The sequence below is a fragment of the Trichechus manatus genome, unplaced genomic scaffold (genome assembly GCF_000243295.1).
Source record: "Trichechus manatus latirostris isolate Lorelei unplaced genomic scaffold, TriManLat1.0 scaffold00130, whole genome shotgun sequence".
Taxonomy (NCBI): Eukaryota; Metazoa; Chordata; class Mammalia; order Sirenia; family Trichechidae; genus Trichechus; species Trichechus manatus.
Genome location: NW_004444066.1, coordinates 2,954,324 through 2,975,954, shown reverse-complemented (window position 1 = coordinate 2,975,954; position 21,631 = coordinate 2,954,324). Strand labels below are relative to the sequence as shown.

Sequence of the window (21,631 nt, the reverse complement as noted above, 5' to 3'; positions counted from 1 at the left end):
ATATAAATCAAGGCTAATAACACTTTATCTTGCTTGAAGTGTTGTGAGCCTTAAATGAGATCCTTTATATGTATATGAAAGCATTTCATAAGTCTGTCAAGTGCTACATAAATGTTAGTTCCTATGTAAGGATGAAATGAAGGGATATTTTTAAATGAAGTGTTCTATGCTAACCCAAGTTAATAAGCATGTGGTTTGGTCTTGCCTTAGGGCTGTGCTCGAGTTGGTCTGAGTGCTGGCACGGGAATTGGGGTTTCCTCGGCCCTTGTTAGCAACCAAAACTCCAATAATGACAATGATAATAATGCCCAGAATAACAATGCCAACATCCACGACAACAATCACCATCATCCAGATGAGTCAGATGAGGAGAATGACTTTCGGCAAGACCTGCAGCAAGGAGAGCAGCAGTTTGCAGCCGACGGTAACCCAGATCTTTTGTGAGCTCCGATAGAAATGATTTTTACTTTGGATCCTATTTCTTCAACTTTATCCTTCTCCCATCTCCTATTTCAGCTTGTCACTTTTCACATTGAGGGGAGCTAGTTGACAAGGCAGATGAGGGGGTGGGTGAAATTTCCTTATCTGCTTACTTGTTTCAAAGCCATCCTTGTGATACCTCTTGTCCACAGACTCTGTAAGGGTACTTACAGGATGGGAAGGGCTGATAGATATCTTGGGGATTAGGGTACAATGATAGCCTTAGAGGCTTAACTGAGACTTAACTTTCAGAATTTAGGTAAAGGAGCATCTTTTAATATCTCCCTCACCAGTGGATAGGTACATTCGGCTTGAATGTGGAGACCATTTTTGGAAGTCCCAAAACTGAAAGAAAGAATCCTAACAATGTACTAGACATTGTATTGGACACCTTTCACATTTCTTTAATCATTTAGTCTACACAACCACCCGGCAAATGAAGCACACAAGCTAATAAAGACCTGTTGGATTTTGGTTATATAAATTATCCACTTCTTTAGTATTTGCCAACACCTCCTATGTGTCAGCCTATGTGCAAATAGGCGTATCTGCCCTTCTGTTGATGAGTGAGGATGGAGGGAGATTGTTTTCTTATCAAGTTTTCCAGTTGACCTTTATGAACTGGAAAAGGAATATTTTCTAGCCATCTTTTTGTTGTTGCCGTTTTGTCCAGTCTCTTGGAGACAGTAATTAATGAGAAATAGGGTCCAAAGAATCATCTGTAGGCATTGTCTTTACATGTTCTCAGTAGAACTCTCCATGTTGACTCTTGGCAAAGTCACCAGTGACTGTTTTACCAAATCTGGTGTTCATTTCTCCACTCTCATCTTATTTGACATTGTTGCCCACTTCTGCCTTCTTGAAATACTTCTCGGTGTCTCTGAAACTGTTATCACTGTTTTTTCTCCTATCATAGGATATGCCTCCTCAGTTTCATTTCCTTGTTCCACCTCCTCGACTTTTTTGTCCTGAATCTCCTTTTTTCTCCCTAAACATTTTCTCTAGATTAAGCTCATTTAGTCTCATGGCTTTAGTAACAACTATATACTAATGAATTCCAAACCTTTATTTCCAGTCTTACGTTAATTCTTTTTGAAGTAATTACCATTATATCTGACCGACTGACTTTTCGTTTCTACATGCGTCCTCTTAGGCATTTCAAACTTAAAACCATGGCCAAATCTCCCCCCTGACACCTTCCCCTCAAATAGAAAAAACAAAAGTGCAGAGCCAGTGGGTGCAGTAGTTGAAGAAGAGAGAATGAGGTCAAGTACGTCTCTTTGCCTCGTCCCTTAGTGCCATTGAACATTGTACAGGTTGCAGGCACCGTAAAGGTCTCAGAGCACACAGACCACCCATGGGAAACTTACAATAGCTGCAGTGCAGAACTACCTAAATCCTATGAACTTGATTGTGGTTGGAGTTGATGTACTGAACAGACTACGTAGACTCTGCTGCAAAGTTATATGGCAGTAGGCTTCTCAGTACAGAGTGGAGACTGCTTTTCTTTGTGAAATCACATGTCAGTATAGCAAGAACTAAAACATGCAAGAACATTCTGCATTTGGTTCTAGACGAGAACAGTAGAACTTAAATCTTCAAGTTAAAGTTTAACTTTATAAATATGGTTTATAAAGTTAAAATTTTATTTATAAATATGGTTTTAGTAGACCAAAAAATTGTTTACAAATCCAATACTCAAGATCTAGAAAAGGCTGTTTTGACTTAGATGTTGTAATCCTTGTGAAAGGAGTCAGCCTCAGCAATTACCTAGAAGGACTGTTGGCAAGTATGACATCATCAGATGCCATTAAAGGCTGAAAAGCCAGGATTGAAGAATGATGGCTTCAACAAGAACCATGAGGACACCAAAGACAGTGGCAGCATTTGTAGAGAAATGTCATGAAGATTGGTACAAAACATTAGACTGCATGGACCTTTTGTTTGTATTTGCTTATATATATATATATATATACACACATATATATCTATGTATACATATAGATGTACACACAGACATACAGTTGGGTGGATTAACCAGTGAGCAAGGTATGTGTTTACTTACTAATTTATAGGGCACCGTTTCTCATGGTTTTCACCACATCTTTAAAGGAAAGACGTAATTTTGGAAGCCATTTGATTTGTACAAAGTGACTTTGCTATAAACTACTGTAATAACTGCAGTGTCATTAAAATTATATATGATTCCAACAGAAACATTTTATTGTATTACAGAGCTATATTGTTTACCAAAATTTCATAATTTGGTAAGGATATTTTCTTCTTTAAGGAGCCCTGGTGGCACAATACTTAAGCCCTTGGCTACTAACAGAACAATCTGCATTCAACCCCCCCGAGCTGTTCCGTGGGATCCGTGGGAGAAAAGACTGGGAGATCTGCTCCCATCAGCCTACTAAATCCTATGGGGCTGTTCTACTCTGTCATGTAGGGTTGCTATGAGTTGAAATTGACTCAACGGCACACAACGATAATGTTATCTTCTTTAGGTCTGTACTTCTAAAAGTCTTACGATTTAGAATGCTTTATTGTAGGCTAGTTATGTTAACTGAAAATACAAGTTCATTACCTGAATTTTGCAGCACTTTATAACAGAGGAATAGATATTCACATCTTTTAACAGTTTACCTTTGCCTAACATAAAATTGCTGTGTCCAAATCACACTTTAATTGCTAAAGCATATTGTAAAATTATTTTAATGTAATTACTTTTGAAGTAACTAACCATGGAACATAGTTTTACCTATACATCATTTAACTAGTTTTTTTTTTTTTTTAATCTTGATTTAAAGCATACATCCCAGGTGTTCTTTTAATAATATGGTACTGTATTGTGCCCCCCCCAATTAATCTAAATTACCTACTAAATGAAATTGTTCTGCAGCTTTTAATTATAGCAGTGGTTCTCAACTTTGAAAGTACATCGGAATCACCTGGCAGATTTGGTAAAACACAGATTACTGGGCTTTACCCCAGAGTTTCTGATTTAGTAGGTTTGGGGTGGATGTTTTAATGGTCTTCTACTGGGTCTTCCACTTCCTCTCTTGCCAGCTAAAATGAATTCTTAGAGCACCCAGGGTGGTGTTTTTAAAACATGGTTTACATTGCTCCCTTACTTAAAACTTTCCAGTACTTCCTCCCACTGTCTTACTATAAAATCTAGTTTCCTCATTGAGGTTATAAGGCCCACATGACCTGGGCTGCACTCATCTTGTGCTACTTCTCTGCCTCACGCACTGTGGTTGAACATGCTAAGCTGGCATCTACCATTGCACAAGTGGTTCTTGTTAGAATGTCCCTCCCTCCATCTTTGCATGACTGCCTCCTAGACTTTTAGATCTTAGCCTAAATGTTAATCTCAGAGATATCTCCCCTTACTGCCTTATCTTTAGTAGCCACCAATTTGTTCTCTATCACATCACCCTCTTTTAATTTTGTTACATAAGATGTTACTGCCTGATGTTTTTATTATTTTAAATTGTTTTTTCCTTCCCTGAACTAGATTAAGTGCCACAAGAATAGAGATCTGGAATATTTACCACTGTTTCTTAGCACCTAGAACAGTAACTAACACATTGCAGCTGGTGCTTAATAAGTGTTTGAATGGATGAATACAAGAAAATAAATTAAGTTTAGAACAACTTTTGGGTATTAAATATTTCTGCAGGTTTTTCTGGCAGCCTAAAAACAGTGCTCAGCAGCTTTGGAAATCTTTATCACATAGACATATGAATGTATTTCTGCTCATGCCATTCCCTGCATAAAAACTTTTTTGTGATTCACCTCTGCCTAGGAAATAATTCTTCAGCAAGGCTTTTCACAATCTGGGGCCCAGGCTACATTTTTGCCTTATTTTCTCTTTCACATCCTCATCGCAGTACACATACTTATTCTTTGATATCACTGGACAACTCACTCTTCTGAAAAAATATAATTCCTGGTATGGAATACATGAAATGATATCTCAGTGAAACCTTCTGTGTCCCAACAGGAGAATTAGTTGCTCCTTTCTCTGTGTTCCTGTTGTACTTGTGGACTGTTCTAGCACTTAGCAAGTATATTCTGACCATTTTCTATGTGTCTGATGTCCCTGCTAGAATGTATGTGTCCTCCTCGATAGCAGAGGCTGTAACTTGTCCTCTGTTCATAATTCCTGTAGTGTAATGGGCTCTTGAAACAGACGTCACGTCAAATCTGAGAACTAGCTGTGTAATCTTGGACAGATTACCTCTAGAAGCCTGAATTTCCTTAACTGCAGAAATGAGGCAGTACTAATTCCCTCATTATTACTGTGACAAATAAGATCATACATGTAAAGCTTTTAGCATAGTTCCTGATATACGCATTAATTATTAGCTGTTGTTCATAAGGATTGGGTGAAAGAAGAAAATTGACTGGCTTTTATCATGGAAGGTTTCTAGAAAAATTTTGATTCTCATCTTGGCCCTGAAAAGAAATGTAGCTATTTTAATGTAGGCTGGAACTGGGCAAGAATTCAGAAGAGGATGGTGAGCAAAAGGGGAAAGAAGCTGTTGTATATTGCATGTCCCCTGTCACCATGAAATTTCATATCTCATACTGTATATTCTCATTGACATTTATCTGAATGGTATCTTTTTGGCGTAATCATATTTTGCCTTGATTGTTTTAATCATATGAGTTTGTCTTGTCTCCTTAAGGAGATTCTTTAGTTCTTTCAAGAGCAGGATCTTGTTTTCTCCTTTGTAGATGTATTTATTTCACTCAGTTTATTTCACTCAGTTTATTTCACATCAAATAGTTACTGAGCACCGAGGCATTGGGGATCTAGTGATGAACAAGGCACACACAGTCTCTTCTGCCCTCTGGATTATAGCTTAGCTGGTAAATGTGAAGGATGGTACTGCTCTTGTCCGGACTCAAATTGAGAGAAGTCAGGGTTGTTTGAGTGGTAAGAAGGTACTAGATTGAGTGTCCTGAATACTGACTTGAGAGATTTGGATTTAATCTTGTAAAAAGCTAGTAAAGCCAGGAATTATTTCAAGTCTTCTTGGGAAGGTCACCGTTTAAGAGGATAAAGTACATTGATTGCACCTTGTCAGTCTGAAATTGTTCACTGAGCTTATCTTCTCAGTAATGTAAGAATAAAATCACGTTCTCATTCACTGATAGGCACTCATAAGTGAAGACTGATACAAATAAAGCATGTGAATGATATTAATATGTTAAAAATATACTTGGTGCATTTGTTCATAATCTTTGCCACACATTAACCAAAAAATGATAACTGAAGCCTTTAGAAAATAGGAATAGAAAGGTACAGTTGGAGCTTACCTGCCCAGTACATCCCTGGTTTAGCTGGCAGAGACTACAAGACTCATTGCGTATAAGATGATCAGAAAGTTTCCTGGTTGCTGGCTCTCACCACCTTGTAGCCAATAGCTTAGAGAGAGACGGAAAAGTGCCTCATACAGTCATCCGTGGTAATATCTCCAGAGATGAATCCAGTGCTTTCTTTTCTCAGCTGTACATCTCCCCCTGCCCTTTCATCTTATAGTACTGAACTTTTCTCTTCCAAGTGATCCTTTCCCATCTGATTTTCTCTTCTGTAGAATGATTGAACACTTCTTACTAATGTCTCTACAATGAAGTGTAGTTATAAGCTGGTCTTCCAGGCTGGGCCCAATAATCACTAGGCTGTTCAGTCCTCAGAGGTGCCTGCCAGTGTGGTTTTTAATCCTTTCCTGGTTTCTACTCTGACTGTGTTTATTTTTGTTTAAGCATTGAATGAGATGGAAGACATGGTGCAAGAAGATGGAGAGATGGTAGCTGAGAGTGGGAACGAGACTCCAGCTCACAGTCAGGCAGTTATTCCCGTGGATGTTGATGAGGAACAAGCAGGTAATCATGTGACGCTTCCCACATTCACGGCTCTGAAAACTAGGGCCTGACTAATGCAGAAAGTGTAACATTACCGAGAATGATTGATTTGGGAACGTACAGCTAATGATGTGTTGTGTGCTATTTATTATTGAGGCCTATAAAGTTGATATTAATATACAGATATATATTATTAAAGTTTGTTTTTGATTATAAGTAAACTGCAGCAACAACTGTTCTTTCTGTATTGACCAGTGTGAGAGAGTGTGAAAATAAATGATCTGGTTAAATATTCTGCTTATACCCTCCCTTTTTTCAATGGGGGATAAGGGCATTTGAAGGGGTTGACTTGGTTTAGTAAATGGACCAAGATTTAGTCTCTGTTTGCTGTTGGGTAGTTTATGTCAGGTTATAGAATCATGTAGCCCTTAAAGATTACTTAAAACAACCCTTCATTTTACAAATGGGGAAGCTAATATTCCTTTAAAAATTTGAGTAATTTGCTAAAGACTGTTCAACTAGTGATCAAGAAGTGACGTTAGAACTCAAATATTCTAACTCTTGGTCCATTGGAATGCCACTTTGTCTTGCAATAATTGGAAGTACTCAGATAACCAAAATGTAACATACATCCAGCCTTTTAAGAACATATCTGTTACATACAATTAGATAGGCCTATAGTCAGTTTGAGAATACAGAGAGTTGTTTACCAGTCCCATATGTTTTTAAGATTCATCTTCATCTGTTTTACCTTGGTTCATATATTTGCAAAATAGGTAAAATACGCCGTCCATTTTTAAATGACTATTATTTTGGTTATTTTTAGGTTGGTTTATGAGACTTTTTGAAATATTGAATCTCCTGAAGAGGGATGCCATATGTTCTATTTTAATTTACCTTTAGGAATGTATAGAGTTGGTTGTCATATTAATCATGGTTAATGTTTATATAATGCTTTTCAGATGAAGAATGGTTTCACAGTATCTTGTCCAAGCACATGTTCTATTACAGTGAGTAATAAGGGTGGCTACACAGAGCCAAAGGATCTCTGTAATCCCATATCACTGGAAGCAGTACTTTTGAGTGAGAGCCATTCTTGGGCCAAAAGTAACTGTTAGTCCTGTGCTTTTTATTTTAGGACCCAGTGGTCTTCAGCGTGTAGTAAAACCAACCCCCATTACTGTTCATGATTCAGAGAGTGATGATGAGGAAGACAGTCTAGAACTCCAAGAAGTCTGGATTCCTAAGAATGGTGCTCGACGTTACTCTGAGCGTGAAGAGAAAATCGGAGAGTCAGCGCAGTCCAGGGAACTGTCAGGTGAGAGATTGTCTTATTCTGACCTGTTAGAGTCTCTGTGAAGACTGACACTTGGCCTTTGTGTAATGTGTCCCTGCTATGTCTTGCGGTTCAGTTAACCTGTTCCTTATGAAATGTGACAGGTGGCGAGAAAGATGGTAGTCCAAATGAGTGGGGAATCTGGATATATTCTAGGCAAGCGTAGTACAGCAGAAAGGTGTGGAATGAGGGCTCAGGGAAGAGGAGTAAGATTGAGTCCCACAGTGGAGGATTTAGGAGGTTGTGGCATCAGGTATCAGGGATAAGCAGGAGGCCGGTGTTTCATGTAGAGAATGACTGCAGAGTAATCCAGAGCAGTGAAAACAACGTTCCCCAGTTGATAGTCTATTTGTGCTTAGTGAACATTGGTGACTATTTTGGTGTTTGAGGGAGTCCTAAAGTATGTTTTTATAAACCTTTACCTCTCTTTAAATGTAGGCAACAACCTTCTGTTGTTTGCCTCACCAAGAAACTATAATTCTCTTAACTTTTAGGTTCATACTTCTCCCTTATCTTTCCGTTTTTGTTTCTCAGAACCATATATGCTTACCACTTTTAACAAAGGATTAGTTATTAGAAATTATCCACTCCTTTATCCCTGGGTACGCTATTCCTTAAAATGTTTAAAAGTTCAGTATATATTTAACATTATACCTGAAATATACATACACTTCTGTGTGTGGAAAGCTTGGCTCTTTAGACATGGAATAATTTACTAACCATTGACTGAATACTGAATTTTTGTTTTATTTCTTTTAAGAAATTGAGATGTCTTTATACTGTGTTTGAAAGAAGCTTTTAATGTTCCACATAAAAACTGAAATTTAATATAACCAGAAGACTAACCTAACATTTCCTAGAAAGTTTAATTTCAGAATTTAGAAACTAGGTCTTCTGTTGGTCAGACAAAACTTCATTTAAGTAGTTCTTTATATATATTCATTGAGCCTTACTGTGCCCCAGGTACTGTGTTAGGTGCTGTAAGGGATTAAATGAATAAAGCATTATCTCTCTCTAGGGAGCTTCCAGTCTGACTGAAATGTCAGGTCAAAGACATAGATAACGCTATTATAGGACATACACTACAATGGCTTTGGGGTTGGGGTGCAGAGAGATTCAGCAGAAATCCAAGGCTGATGAATTGGTGTGAGCCAAGACCCAGAGGTCGTAAGTCAGGGGTATTGTCAGAGAAAAGTTTGGGCTAAAGTATAGAATGGATAGAAGGGACAAGAATGAAAAGATAGTTTGGAATCATAGAGAACCTTGAGGACTGAGCTAAGGAGTGTGGATTTTAACCTGGTAGGTGCTAGGGAGCCATAGAGAATTTTTGAGCAGATGAGTGATGTGATCACAGTTATATTTTAGGAAAACTAGTGTACATTGTTTCCTGTTCCGAATTTACTCTTCCCTTTTGTCCAGAATTTGTACTGAAATCTTTTCTTTTCCTCGGGCCATTCTTCTTTTTCTGGAAGCAGTAAGTGGAAAAGGCAAGACTCCACTTCGAAAGAGGTACAACTCCCATCAGATGGGCCAGTCGAAGCAGTTTCCCCTCGAGGAAAGCAGCTGTGAGAAAGGCTGTCAGGTCACCAGTGAGCAGATCAAAGCCGATATGAAAGCAGCTAGGGATATTCCTGAAAAGAAAAAAAACAAGGATGTTTATCCCAGCTGCAGCAGCACCACGGCCACCACAGTGGGAAACTCCAGCTCACACAGCACTGCTTCTCAAAGCCCCGACTTTGTAAGGACGGTGAACAGCGGCGGCTCTTCCGAGCCTAGCCCTACAGAAGTGGATGTGTCCAGGCAGTGTGTCTGCTCCCCCGGTGGGTCAGAGGACTCTGAGGCCATGGAGGAGGGAGATGCAGAGAGTTCTGTCTGCCCCAGATGCTGCTGTCACAGGCCCCAGGAATCCCAAAGGAGAACTAGCAGGTGTTCTGATGAGGAACGTCCTTCAACCAGCCGAGCCTGTGTTGTGAATGGCCCGGATGGTACGAGATCCGCCTTTTCCTTTAGGACTCTGCCTCACGGGGGGTCTTCAGGCCCAGCACATGATGAGAGGACTAATGGGAATGGCTCTGGGGCTACAGGTGAGGACAGGAGGGGGAGCTCCCAGCCTGAGAGCTGTGACGTGCAGTCTAATGAAGACTATCCTCGGAGGCCCCTAACAAGGGCCAGGAGCAGACTCTCCCATGTACCGCTGGTATCTGAGTCAGGTATGACAATGCTCCCAGGATTAGCAACTGTAGGCTAGGATGCAAGAGAGGCATTAGCTTGTTCCATAAGTTTTCTCTCATAGAGCCAGTTTGGCAGATTGATTCTATTTTGGGGTTCTTTGGATCATAAACTTTTGAATTAGTTTTCAGCAATGATTTAGGGGTGGGGGAGGGGTTGTGAAACATCCAACTCGGAAAACTCGTATAGTTCAGCTTTTAAGAAAATTACGTATCTGTATTTTTAATGTAAATACAACACTGATTCTAATGTCTCAGCCCCAGTTGATGAACTCTGCTCCCATCCTGCACTTAGGGAACTCATTTCTTAGTGGAAGTCTTAAATCTTAGCCAAAACGGTAAGGACTTAAAGCTATCGGGGCTGGGGCCTTCTGTCTCAGTGCAGCTTCCTGGGCCTACCCCTATATCTGCGTCTGCAGTGCTTCTAATTTTTTCTGAAGTCTAGCTTTGCTTCCAGTTAGGTTTTCCAGGAAGTAAGCAGGTAAGTAATTAGTTTGAATGAGAATCATTTCGGTAACTAGATACTCAAAACATACATGTGTATATAATGTCATTAATCGTATATAATGTGTATTCCAAAGCATTGCGTTGGTTGGTATTGTCGTTGTTAGATGCTGTCGAGTCAGCTCTGATTCACAGCGACCCCTTGTACGACAGAATGGGAAGATAAGCACATTTCTTAATCAGAGTTCTGTTTATATTTCTGACCTTATTTTTAAGTAATCCCTCCTGCCTTTTATTAAATCATTAATACCTGTCAGTGAATAATAATATACTTTGACTTTTTCCAGGTATCCCTCAATTTTAAAATCAGCCCCTGAACAATGGCAGAGTCAGTGCTTTTTTATATACTAAATAGAGCTGATTGAATCCTGTGGAGTTAAACTGACAAAAATAAATATGAGACCTAAATTAATTACATTGCTAATCATCATAGTAGCATAAATTCATATCGAAATGTGTAATACTTATACAGTACAACCATTTGTCCTGCCATATGTTAAAAATATTTTTCCCAGTTTGAATTTTAAATGTTTATGACATCCTTTGTTGCATGGTTTTTCATTTATGTGAAGTCAGATTTCCATGTTTTCCTTTATGATTTCTTTATTTTTATTCTGCAGGAGGCCTTCCCTACACTTGGTTCACATAAATATTCACATCTTTTCATACATTTATTTATTCATTTATTTGTTTATTTTAGTTTAATTAGTAGGAATTTATTTTAATCTATGGGAGCTAACTTTATTATTTTATTCCAGATTGTCACCAAGTTGTCTTAGGCTGTGTATTGACATTCATTTTCATGCTATTATTTTGAAGTGCTCTTTTATCATGTACTAAATTCTATATACTTAGGTTTATCTCTGGGCATACTATTGTTCTGTCTTCTTTCATTATTCTTTCTCAAAATTTCCCTAGCTAGTCATACATTTAAAATTTATTTTTATAGATGTAGTTTTATAATAATTTTGTCAAGTTCCAAAAACAAATCTTGGATTTTGTTTGGAATTACATTGATTTAATTAACTGAAAAGAGACTTCATTTTTATAGCATTGACACTATTTCTATTGAGACCCAAGATTGGGTCTCCCAGTTTATGTGTTTTTTGACTCTTGGAAAAGTTTCATAGTTTGTGTTTTGTTTTGCTTTTAAATATATTAATAGATCATCCATATTAACCATTTGGATTTGACTTACTTTTTTGCTTCATGTTCTGTCCCGTTTTTCAGTTCCAAATCGTAATAAAGTATAGAACTTTTTCTTAGGTTAAGTAATTTGCTGGATTAAAAAAATAAAATCTCATTTATATAGTGCTATTTACTTTTTTAGGTAAATTACATCTGTTATCTTGTGATTTTTTTTTTTTTTTCCTAGTTTGAGGAGACTTCTAATGTATGTAGTTAATGTGTTTATACTAGCTAAATTTATCACTAATGTTTTTAAAGTACCATACGATGGACTGTGAATAACTTTTTTTCTTTGAGAAAATATCAGAGTTCTGATTGTAATATTATTCAGGTCTCTTCTGAGAAGAGTTAATCTGGATGGTTTACAACCTGTTGTTTTCAGTCTAGCATGTTTTCGATACCTATTGGCCACTCTGCTTTAAAAGTTTTAAGGAAAGAAATCTGAACTAATAAACAAGCTTGATTGAGTGTTCTGGATTTTTTTAACTACTTCAAACAAAATAAAGTTTGAATTTTTTATTTGTTTTATTTATGGCTTTTATAGTATTAAAGTCGTGTTAGAAGCTAACGTAGTTATTTGTTTTGTGAATTCCTATTTTGGGAATAAATACCTGTAAGTAATTCTTTCTATTTTCATTGTTTAATCATTTATAATGTAAATATCACAAAAAATAATCGGGTTAACAAAGAATAGTTTTAAGATTAATGTGGTTCTCATAAATACTAAACTCCTTCTCTAACACTCCCAAACCAGATTCTGCTTTTCTGTGTTTTGTAGCATCTTCTGAACTAATACTAATCACACTATGTCATAATTCTGTGTTTTACTATCTGTCTCTTTAATAGACTATGAGCTCGGAGGGCAGGGACATTGTCTGCTTCTCTGCCATTATATCCCCAGCTTCTAGCACAATGTCTTACACATGGTATGGGGCCCAGTGAATAATTGTGAACTTAATAAGTGGTAGAAACCATCACATGAGGTATGTTGATGCTAGTGGATGTATGAAATCACTAAAGTGAAGTCCCTTAAACACGATGAATTGTCCCTAAAGAGGAAGGAAGACATAAAGAGAGCAATAAACAGTAAGAACTCTGTTTTCCTTTTACATTGGGAAGCCTTTGTTTTTCAGGGTCATCTGCATATAAAGTATGAGTTAGTTTTGTAACTTTTCTTGGAAAATACATACCATCAATTTAAGACACTTTGTAGAGCAGGAAACTTTCAGCCTCATATTTTGATCAATTAAAAGGAAGGGGAAAGAGCAATCCAGGAAGGTGAGAGATTTAAAAATTGAATCATAAAAGGAGAATATTAATTAAAAGACTTATTTGACATGGAGGAATGGAAACAGACCTTTTTTGTTTTTGCTTTTGTTGCTGGGAGAGAAAATGAGGACCTATGAGTAGTAACAGATGTCTGAATTTTGGCTATTATATGAAGTATCCTACCTTTAGAAGGTCCTTGTCAATGAAGATATCAGATTTTGTATGAAGTTCCTTCAGGAATACTGTGAAAAGAGGCCTTCACTGGATTGACCACGTTAATGGTTCTCATGTTGTTTCTGGAATGCCAGGATTTTGCTTGATATCAGGGGCTCAGAGGAAGTTTGATGGATCCAACTCTTGGACTCCCTTTTAGGTTTCAACCAGAGCAGCTGCTTTCAATTGTTTTGCATAGTGAGGTTTCACAAATATTTCAGATGGTGGGGAAAATGGTTTTGGTGTGTGAAAAGCACGGACCGGATCTCTAGAGTTCCACGTAGCCCCAAGTCTTTGGGAATCTGCAATATTTGCACCTCGTTACTCTTTCTTTGTGATTGTGTTTGAGATTCCAGAATTGCCAAGTGAAATGTTTGTAATCTGTCAGTAGTATATATTTGTACATATGTGACATACATATATGTGTATGTAACATCCATATAATATTGTGAGGATATAATTCATGAAAGTCAACCTCATTTCACACGATATGCTCTGCTATAGTATCGTTAAGTACCAAAAATGAGGACAATTTAGTGTTTTTTCTTGAAATATGTATGTACTTGTTAAGTTTTAGAGATAAATTTAGAGCTGATAACATCAAGACAATATTTGCTTTTGTAATTAGATTACAGTGTTTTAGAATAATACTAGGAAGTGAGTTATGGGTCTTACTAACCAGGATTTGGCAGATAAAAGATTAATGGTTTTCTAGCATAGTGACTGGCACCAGATTGCCCGGGTTTGACTACTGGTTCCACTACTTACACGTTGGCAAACTATTTTACCTTTCCATGCCTCAGTTTTCTAATCTGTAAAATGAGAATAATAAATCTGTCTCAGAGGGCTGTTAGAAGGATTAAATGAATCAATACAATTAAACTCTTAGAACAGTGCCTGACACACAGTAAGTGCTCAGTAAATATTTTTTGTTACTCCATTTACATGCTTGTGATGTATTCAGTTAGAAAATGTTGAGTGCCAGTTCATTCAATAAATGTTTATTTTAGTACACTGATAATGCCTGACTTTGATACAAAGATGAAATAAGACAGTGTTGTTGCCTTCAAGGAGCTTTTAGTTTAAATGGAGAGATAAAACAAGTATACAGGGAGCTACAGAATAATATATAATGTTTGGGGGTTCAGGGTGAGTTGTTAGAGCAGGTGGCATTTGAGCTGACCTTATAGGAATGGGTAGCGTTCCAAAAAGTGAAGTCAGGAAACGTGTTCTGGTCAGAAGGAGATAGACTGATTAATGGCTTCAGAGACGTTGCAGTGGGAGATGAGTAGGATATAGTAAGGAATAAAGTTGTGAATGAATGGGACTAAATCATAGCTCCATATGTCAGGGAATTAAAACATATTCACTAAGCAGCAAGCAATAATTTAAAGTTTTTTTTTTTTTTTTTTTACAAGAAAGTGAGCTTAATCCACCAATAGTATTTAGGATGGATTGAAGCAGGGAGATTAGAGACAAGAATGTTAGATTGTTTGAATGGCCTGGGTATTGAAAAGGGAGGTTATGCATGATATAGATGTGTTTAAGAAAATGGAGGATGATCTTGTTTTGAAACCAAACCAAAAACCATAGTGCCCCTGTTGGACAGAGGAGAACTGCGCCAGAGTTTCCAAGGCTGTAAATCTTTATGGAAGGAGACTGTCATATCTCTCTCTTGTGCAGTGGCTGGTGGGTTCGAACTGCCAACCTTTAGTTTTGCAGCCAAGCACTTTAACCACTGCGCCATCAGGGCTCCTTTGTTTTACAACAGTCAGTTGGAAATAGCAGTCCGATTATATTCGTTTAGGAACTGAGTCGTAGATTTGGGAGTTGCCTTGTTGGAGTTTGTACATGTGCAATTGAATGTGCTCTGTTGAAACAAAGAAAGCAAGGCTGAACCGTAGATTTTCCTCTTGCCTTTTCTAGAGGTTGCCAAAACAAAGCCACGCCATGCCATGAAGCGGAAGCGAATGGCAGATAAGTCCACCAGTACCAGTGATCCTGTGATTGAGGATGACCATGTACAGGTAAAAAAACAAAACAAAAAAACCTTCACCCTTCACTTACTGTTCTTAGTCTGACCAAGTTCTTGCCTAATGCAAAGGAACTGTATTTCCAATCTTTATATAGTTTCTTTGTCCTAAGGAGAAGAAATTGGTAGCAGCTGCTTCTCTGTTGTGCCAGTGAAAACATTTATGTAACCTCAAAAAAAAAAAGAACAAAGACTCACTCACATGGAACTTTTTAACTTTACTGCTTTTAGGTCCTTGTATTAAAATCCAAAAATCTTGTTGGAGTCACTATGACCAACTGTGGAATCACAGATCTAGTGCTGAAAGACTGCCCCAAGATGATGTTCATCCATGGTATGTATTGGACCTGTGCAATACAAGAGCATCATGAATAAGTTTTAAAAATTAAGGACTCATAAATACTATAGTTACATTGCTGTATTCTTTTTTTAGAGGTATCTTTGCATTATATTCTAATTCTGTTCTTGTTCTGTAGTTTTCAAATGACTACTCCATAGTACTCTTGAAGGTTCATGTGCAGACACTTGGTTCATCTTTTGAAATAACCTTTTCTCTGGTCTCCTCCAAAAGATAATTGTTACCTGATTTGGCAGAGTGGATGAACAGCACGCATGCACTTTGGAGTCAATCTCTCAACTTGAATCCTGGCTCTGCCATTTGCTAGCTGTGTGATGTTGGAATGTCTTTTGTGGGGAGGAGTTACAGACTGGACCTTAGGTGTTTAACTGCTCCGTGTTTGATTGAGATGACCAATGATATCGTCAGTTCATGGCACATTGTCACTAGGCCAAGTCCTGCTTTTCTTTATAGTCCCATTCATCCCTCATTGTCAATCTCATCTCTCCCATCATCTATACTCATATATATATTCTTCAGTCCACCTTTCATGCCTTTACTTACATACATGTCTATCTCTGAACAAATAGGGAGTATTGTTTGATGTGAGCTTTTAAAATTTTAGATACATAAAATGTACTGTACGTGATCTATTTATTTTCCCTTTTCATAATTTTTTATATTTTTGTATCCATGTAAAATTATGAAGATCCGATTTATTCCTTGTCTTAGGCAAGTTATATATTCTCCATGTTCATTTTCTTCAGTCTGTACAGTGTGCGTGATAATCCTTACCTCATAAAGCTATTGTGAAGGTTAAATGATTGCTATGCGTGTATACATGTTTTTACACACATGTATTAGGTCACATGTACACACACAAACATACATAGTATAGGATGTGGTCTCTAGTAAAAGCCTAGTAAATATTAATTAGCATTGCAAAAAATATTAAGGGATTTTTTAAAAAAATAAAGGGATTTTCTTTTCTTTGTACTTCATCTATTGTATTAGTAGTAAACAAAACAAACAAAACCATAAAAAAGTGCTTACCCAACATTTTGTCCTAAACTAGGAGAGTCCCAGAAAGGAGAGATCAAACTGAGGTCCAGACACCACCTTTCCCCCGAATTCTAGAAGATACCAGACCCCATGTTTGTTTACCCTGAAGAGGTGGTACTTTTCTGCAACCCATCCAATGAGGCTTTTGTCCTAAAACATCTAATAAATTACTACCCCCAATTGGAGGTAGTGTCAGTTTGATCTTTCCTTTCTGGGATTCTCCTAGTTTAGGCTGGTAACTACTTTTTTATGGTTTCTCTTTGTTTTGTTTACTACTAATATCATAGGTTAAGTACAAACAAAAGAAAACCCCTTAATATATTTTTTTAAAAATCCCTTAGTATTTTTTGCAATACTAATATAAATATTACTACCCCCTGCTGGAATTTCCAGAAACCCTGGTGGTGTAGTGGTTAAGTGCTGTGGCTGCTCATCAGAAGGTTGGCAGTTCAAATCCACTAGGCGCTCCTTAGAAACTCTGTGGGGCGGTTCTACCCTGCCTGTAGGGTCGCTACGAGTCGGAATCGACTAGACAGCAACAGGTTTGGGTTTGGTATTAGAATTTCCTTTTAAAAGAGAAAGCATGGGCTCTCTAAAGTCACAGCCATCATAATAGCAGAGGAGTCCCAGCCTAGCCTTACAGCAGCACTTTAAAAGCTTTTCTTCTGTCCACACTCTGCCTCCTGCCTCTCAGCTCTAAGAATCTCACGCTCACGCTTAAGACTCTGCTGGTTGACCTTTGATTCCTTTCTCTGCTCTGAGCTCTCTGAGAATCTGACTGGTTTGTACCTTTGCACTTGACTTTGATGATTATCCACATATCTTCTCCTCCCTAGTGATGAGTCACATGGGCTTAGGCCCAGCCTTCTGCCCTTAAACCAAATAGTTTAGCTCAGCTTATCATGAGACAGAGGGCCTTAGATAAGTAGCTCAGTCCCTAGATACCAGCTAAGTTAATGGCAGATAAGATGGTTAAATGAGATTAGATTTGACCTTAGCCATGTCTGATTTTATAGCCATTGGACCCTTCTGCCATCTAGCCTTCTCTCTCTTCTCTTCCCTTTCTGTCCCCAACACCGATTCCTCTTCCTCCCACCATGTCACAGAATAAGGAAGAGAAAATGAGCTTGAAAGGCAGAAGACTTGCTCAGAATTCAAACATCAAAGTTACAAAGCAACGATAACATTTGGGTCAAGGATGTTACAGAAGATGTCTTTATGAATTGTTAATAAGATAGGGCCTATCAGCCATATCGTTTTAAAATGTCTTCATTTGATCCTCTCACTTGACTTGGATCAGATTGAAATCTGCAATAAAAATTGGACCAAGTTGAAATTTGAGATAAAAAAGGGAAGGAATGTTGTTCTGAAGTTGGTATACTGTTGCAGTTAGATGTACTTATTATATCACAGTTACTTTTCTCTATAACCTCACACTTTATACATTAAACAGGAAGAATATTCATGTTTTAAACCAGTGCTGTTCAATAGAAATTTCTATAATGATGGAAATGTTCTATATCAGCATTATTCAGTATGGTAGTCAATAGCCACATGTGACTGTTGAACACTTGAAATGTGGCTAGTGCCTAAGGAACTGAATTTTTAATTTTGTTAAATTTTAATTAAATTTGAATAGCTACAGGTGGCTAGTAGCTATCATATTAAACTGTACAGTTTTAGACCAAAATATTCAAAATTTTTTTTAAGGTTTTGCTTTTGTACTTGAGTTAGGAATTACAGTTGTCAACTCTGCTTATTTCCTATGGAGGAGTGTAAGATAGTAGAGTGAAATTATTCCAGGTTTATTTGACATTACCCATAAAATCGTATAAGTGAATAGTTATTCATACCTTTCAATAAATACTAATAAATACTTACTGTTCCTAGACAGTAAAATCTTAGATAGAAAAAGGTACCTTAATGCCCCTTCTAGCATGAGGGTGACCACCTTCTTCAGCATGACATTTTCAAATCATTTGTACTCTATGATAGTACTTGACCTATATGAAAACTATTTACAATTGCAGTATTTTGTGTTAATGTAAATTAGGCCAGTTCTCCAAAGATGATTCTGAATAGGCTCTATGCCACTATTATTTTGTATAAATTTTTTAATAGAACTTACCATTGTTTTCATTTTGTAGCTACCAGGTGCAGGGTACTGAAACATTTAAAAGTAGAAAATGCACCAATTGTAAACCGATTTGACTACGCACAATGCAAGAAACTGAATATGGATCAGGTACTAGACCAGATACTAAGGATGCCTCCTGAGAGAAACCGCATCATATACCTGCGCCCAATGCAGCAGGTAATGAGGTCTGCACCTTCTGATGATAACACCTTCTTTTTTTTTTTCCTGTAGTCTTCATCCTTTTTGGACTTGGCATTTGTTCATTTGTTCCATCCATAGTCATGATTCTTCAGTTTCTACAGTTTTTTTTTAACCAAGGTAGACCACCTTGCCAGTCTTCTTCATTAATACATCTCCGCTAGATTTTTAAAGTTTTTGTAGCAAGTTAATATGTGATGAGGAGAGGTGTTACGCAACAAACTTCTATACTCATTAATAGTCACCTGTGGTTAAGAGCATAGACTCTGATTTCAGACTGCCTGATTCAAATTCTGGCTCTCAGACCTGGAGTAGATAACCTCTTTGTCATACTTTTTTCATCTGTAAAATTAGAATAGTATTACCCCTAGGGTTATTGTTATATTTAAATAAATTAACATATGTGAAGTGCTTAGAACAGTTAACTGGTATGTAGCAAGCCATCATATAATAGCTGCTTTTATCATCATCTTTATTTTTATCATTATTATCAAAAGTAAACATTGTATATGAGGCTCTGAACTTGATGCCAAAAAGGAGTTTAATGGATGTATTAAACAACTCCTGCAGTCAGTGTTTGAGCCTGGCCCCAAAATAGTTAAATTCAACTGATCATTTGTTGAGTGTCTATAATTTGCTTCATACTGAAAAATACACATGACATCATCCTTCTCTCAAAAAGTTTGCCTTTCCGTGAAGGAGATAAACATTTATGCCACTAAAATGGCAAAGTGGAATTTCATAATTAGAGATAGGGAAGAGAGCAGTCCATGAGAAGAAAGAATGTGAAAAATATGAGAAGGCAAGAAAATGTGATTTGTTTTTAAGAATGAGTAATAGTCGTTTGAATAGGATATATGGCACTATAGGAGTCCCTGGGTGGAGCAAACAGTTATGTGCTTGGCTGCTAACGAAGATATTGGAGGTTCAAGTCCACCCATCAGCACTTTGGAAGAAAGGCCTAATGACCTACTTACAAAAAATCAGCCATTAAAAACCCTGTGGAGCACAGTTCTACTCTGACACACATGGGGTCACCATGAGTCAGAGTGGACTCAACAGCAACTGGTTTTTATGAGAGAGTAATGCAGTCAGTAGTTAGATCTATAAAGGACATGCTTAGATGTGGATTCCTGAGACTAATTGCCTGAATCAGGTTCTCTGATTTAATGGGCATTTATTTATATAATCTGTAAAAAAACAAAAAAAAACCCATTGCCTTCGAGTCAATTCCGACTCATAGTTACCCTATAGGACAGGGTAGAACTGCCTCGTAGGGTTTCCAAGGAATGGCTGGTGGATTCGAATTGCCGACCTTTTTGGTTAGCAGCCAGACACTTAACCACTGCTCCACCAGGGCCCCATTTATATAACAATGAGATATTAATCGCTGATCTTGCTGGACAGAGAATTTGCTAAGCCTTGCCCTCAACATGGCAAGCTGTGTTTAGGGCTGAACATGACTGTTTGATTTTCACATCAGCCAAGGATTTTAAAACTGAAGGCCCATGAAAAGATCGTTCAAGCTTTAGGAGATAGATTTCTAAGGCTCTTTCTTCTTGGGTCCAAAAGCCTTCTCTCTGTTGTCTTCCACAGGTGGACACACTCACTTTGGAGCAGAAACTATTCAGTGGTCCCTACCCCTATCACATCTGTATTATCCACGAATTCAGTAACCCTCCCAATGTCCGGAACAAGGTGCGCATTCGCAGCTGGATGGACACTATAGCAAACATCAACCAGTAAGTCATTTCCTGTAGCCAGGACTACCAGAAGCAAATGCCAGTTACTCCTTATTTTAAATAATTCCATCTGGGCTTCCCAGGTAGGCTCGTAATAATAATTAACATTTGTGAAAAACTGAGGGGAATGAGGACTTAAAACTAAAAAATGTACCTGTAGATTTTATTATAACTTTATTTTCACATGTGGGAAAAAATTACAAGAGAAGAATGACCATGTACATTTGACTTTATTTCTTTAACCTTGAGATGTGGAAAAGAGATCAAGAAAAAGATCTGAAGGCTGATGTTTTATATCATCAGAAAATTGAACTTTCTGTGTATTTATTAACATTGTATTAAGCACCTACACCCAAGATATTTGCTTAGAGAATAGCTTGCTTTCTTTGCCTACGATTTTGAAGAGACTAAAGAAAGTAATTTTGACTCGTCTAGACTTGTGTCCTAGTTGGAGTGTATCATACTTCTGTTAGCTATTTACTGTATTGTTTTAGATGTTCAGTAGATTCTGGGCCTGAAACAGTTTTGACATTCCATTCGCCCCACATCCCAACGTTATTCCAGTTTTGTAATTTTGATTAATTTCCTATCGTCTACAGAGAGCTTATTAAGTATGAATTCTTTCCTGAAGCCACTCGAAGTGAAGAAGACTTAAAAAAGTACCCCAAGTACCCCTGGGGAAGAGAAATCTATACATTAGAAGGTGAGCATTTACAAATGGTTGGAAAGCTAAATTGCTGTTAATTAACTAGATGGAGGGACATGCCTTAGGGAAGATATGAATGGGAACCTTACACTTTGTCAACATAATGGATCATTTGACTACCTGCAGGCAGCAGGGACCAGATGAATATTGCTCTGCTTGTATATGTCTTTACCATCCCGTGAATAAGAAGCAGTGTTGAAAAATGAAAATTAGAAGAAAATTGAAAATCACTGGTTTTTGAGATTTGGAAGTGATTTGAGGGCACCTGACTCAACCTCTTTATTTTTTTACATACATATAAATGTATTTTTATATTTATTTA

The 21,631-nt window shown here is 37.5% G+C and overlaps 1 protein-coding gene across 8 annotated transcripts in view; it reads left to right on the top strand.

Moving 5' to 3' along the window:
• Nucleotides 1-21,631, top strand: part of FBXO38 (F-box protein 38) — a 59,317-nt gene that overhangs the window by 32,505 nt on the left and 5,181 nt on the right. For 5 of the 8 annotated variants that reach the window (XM_023739166.1, XM_023739162.1, XM_023739163.1 and 2 more), the window contains 9 exons: nt 211-424; nt 6,259-6,378; nt 7,496-7,675; nt 9,166-9,903; nt 15,022-15,122; nt 15,359-15,461; nt 18,674-18,840; nt 20,458-20,603; nt 21,203-21,306. In XM_023739166.1, coding sequence (XP_023594934.1) covers nt 211-424; nt 6,259-6,378; nt 7,496-7,675; nt 9,166-9,903; nt 15,022-15,122; nt 15,359-15,461; nt 18,674-18,840; nt 20,458-20,603; nt 21,203-21,306 — 1,873 coding nt within the window. The remainder of the gene's footprint in view (nt 1-210; nt 425-6,258; nt 6,379-7,495; nt 7,676-9,165; nt 9,904-15,021; nt 15,123-15,358; nt 15,462-18,673; nt 18,841-20,457; nt 20,604-21,202; nt 21,307-21,631) is intronic. The other 3 variants (XM_004384923.2, XM_023739165.1, XM_023739167.1) reach the window with 3 other exon arrangements.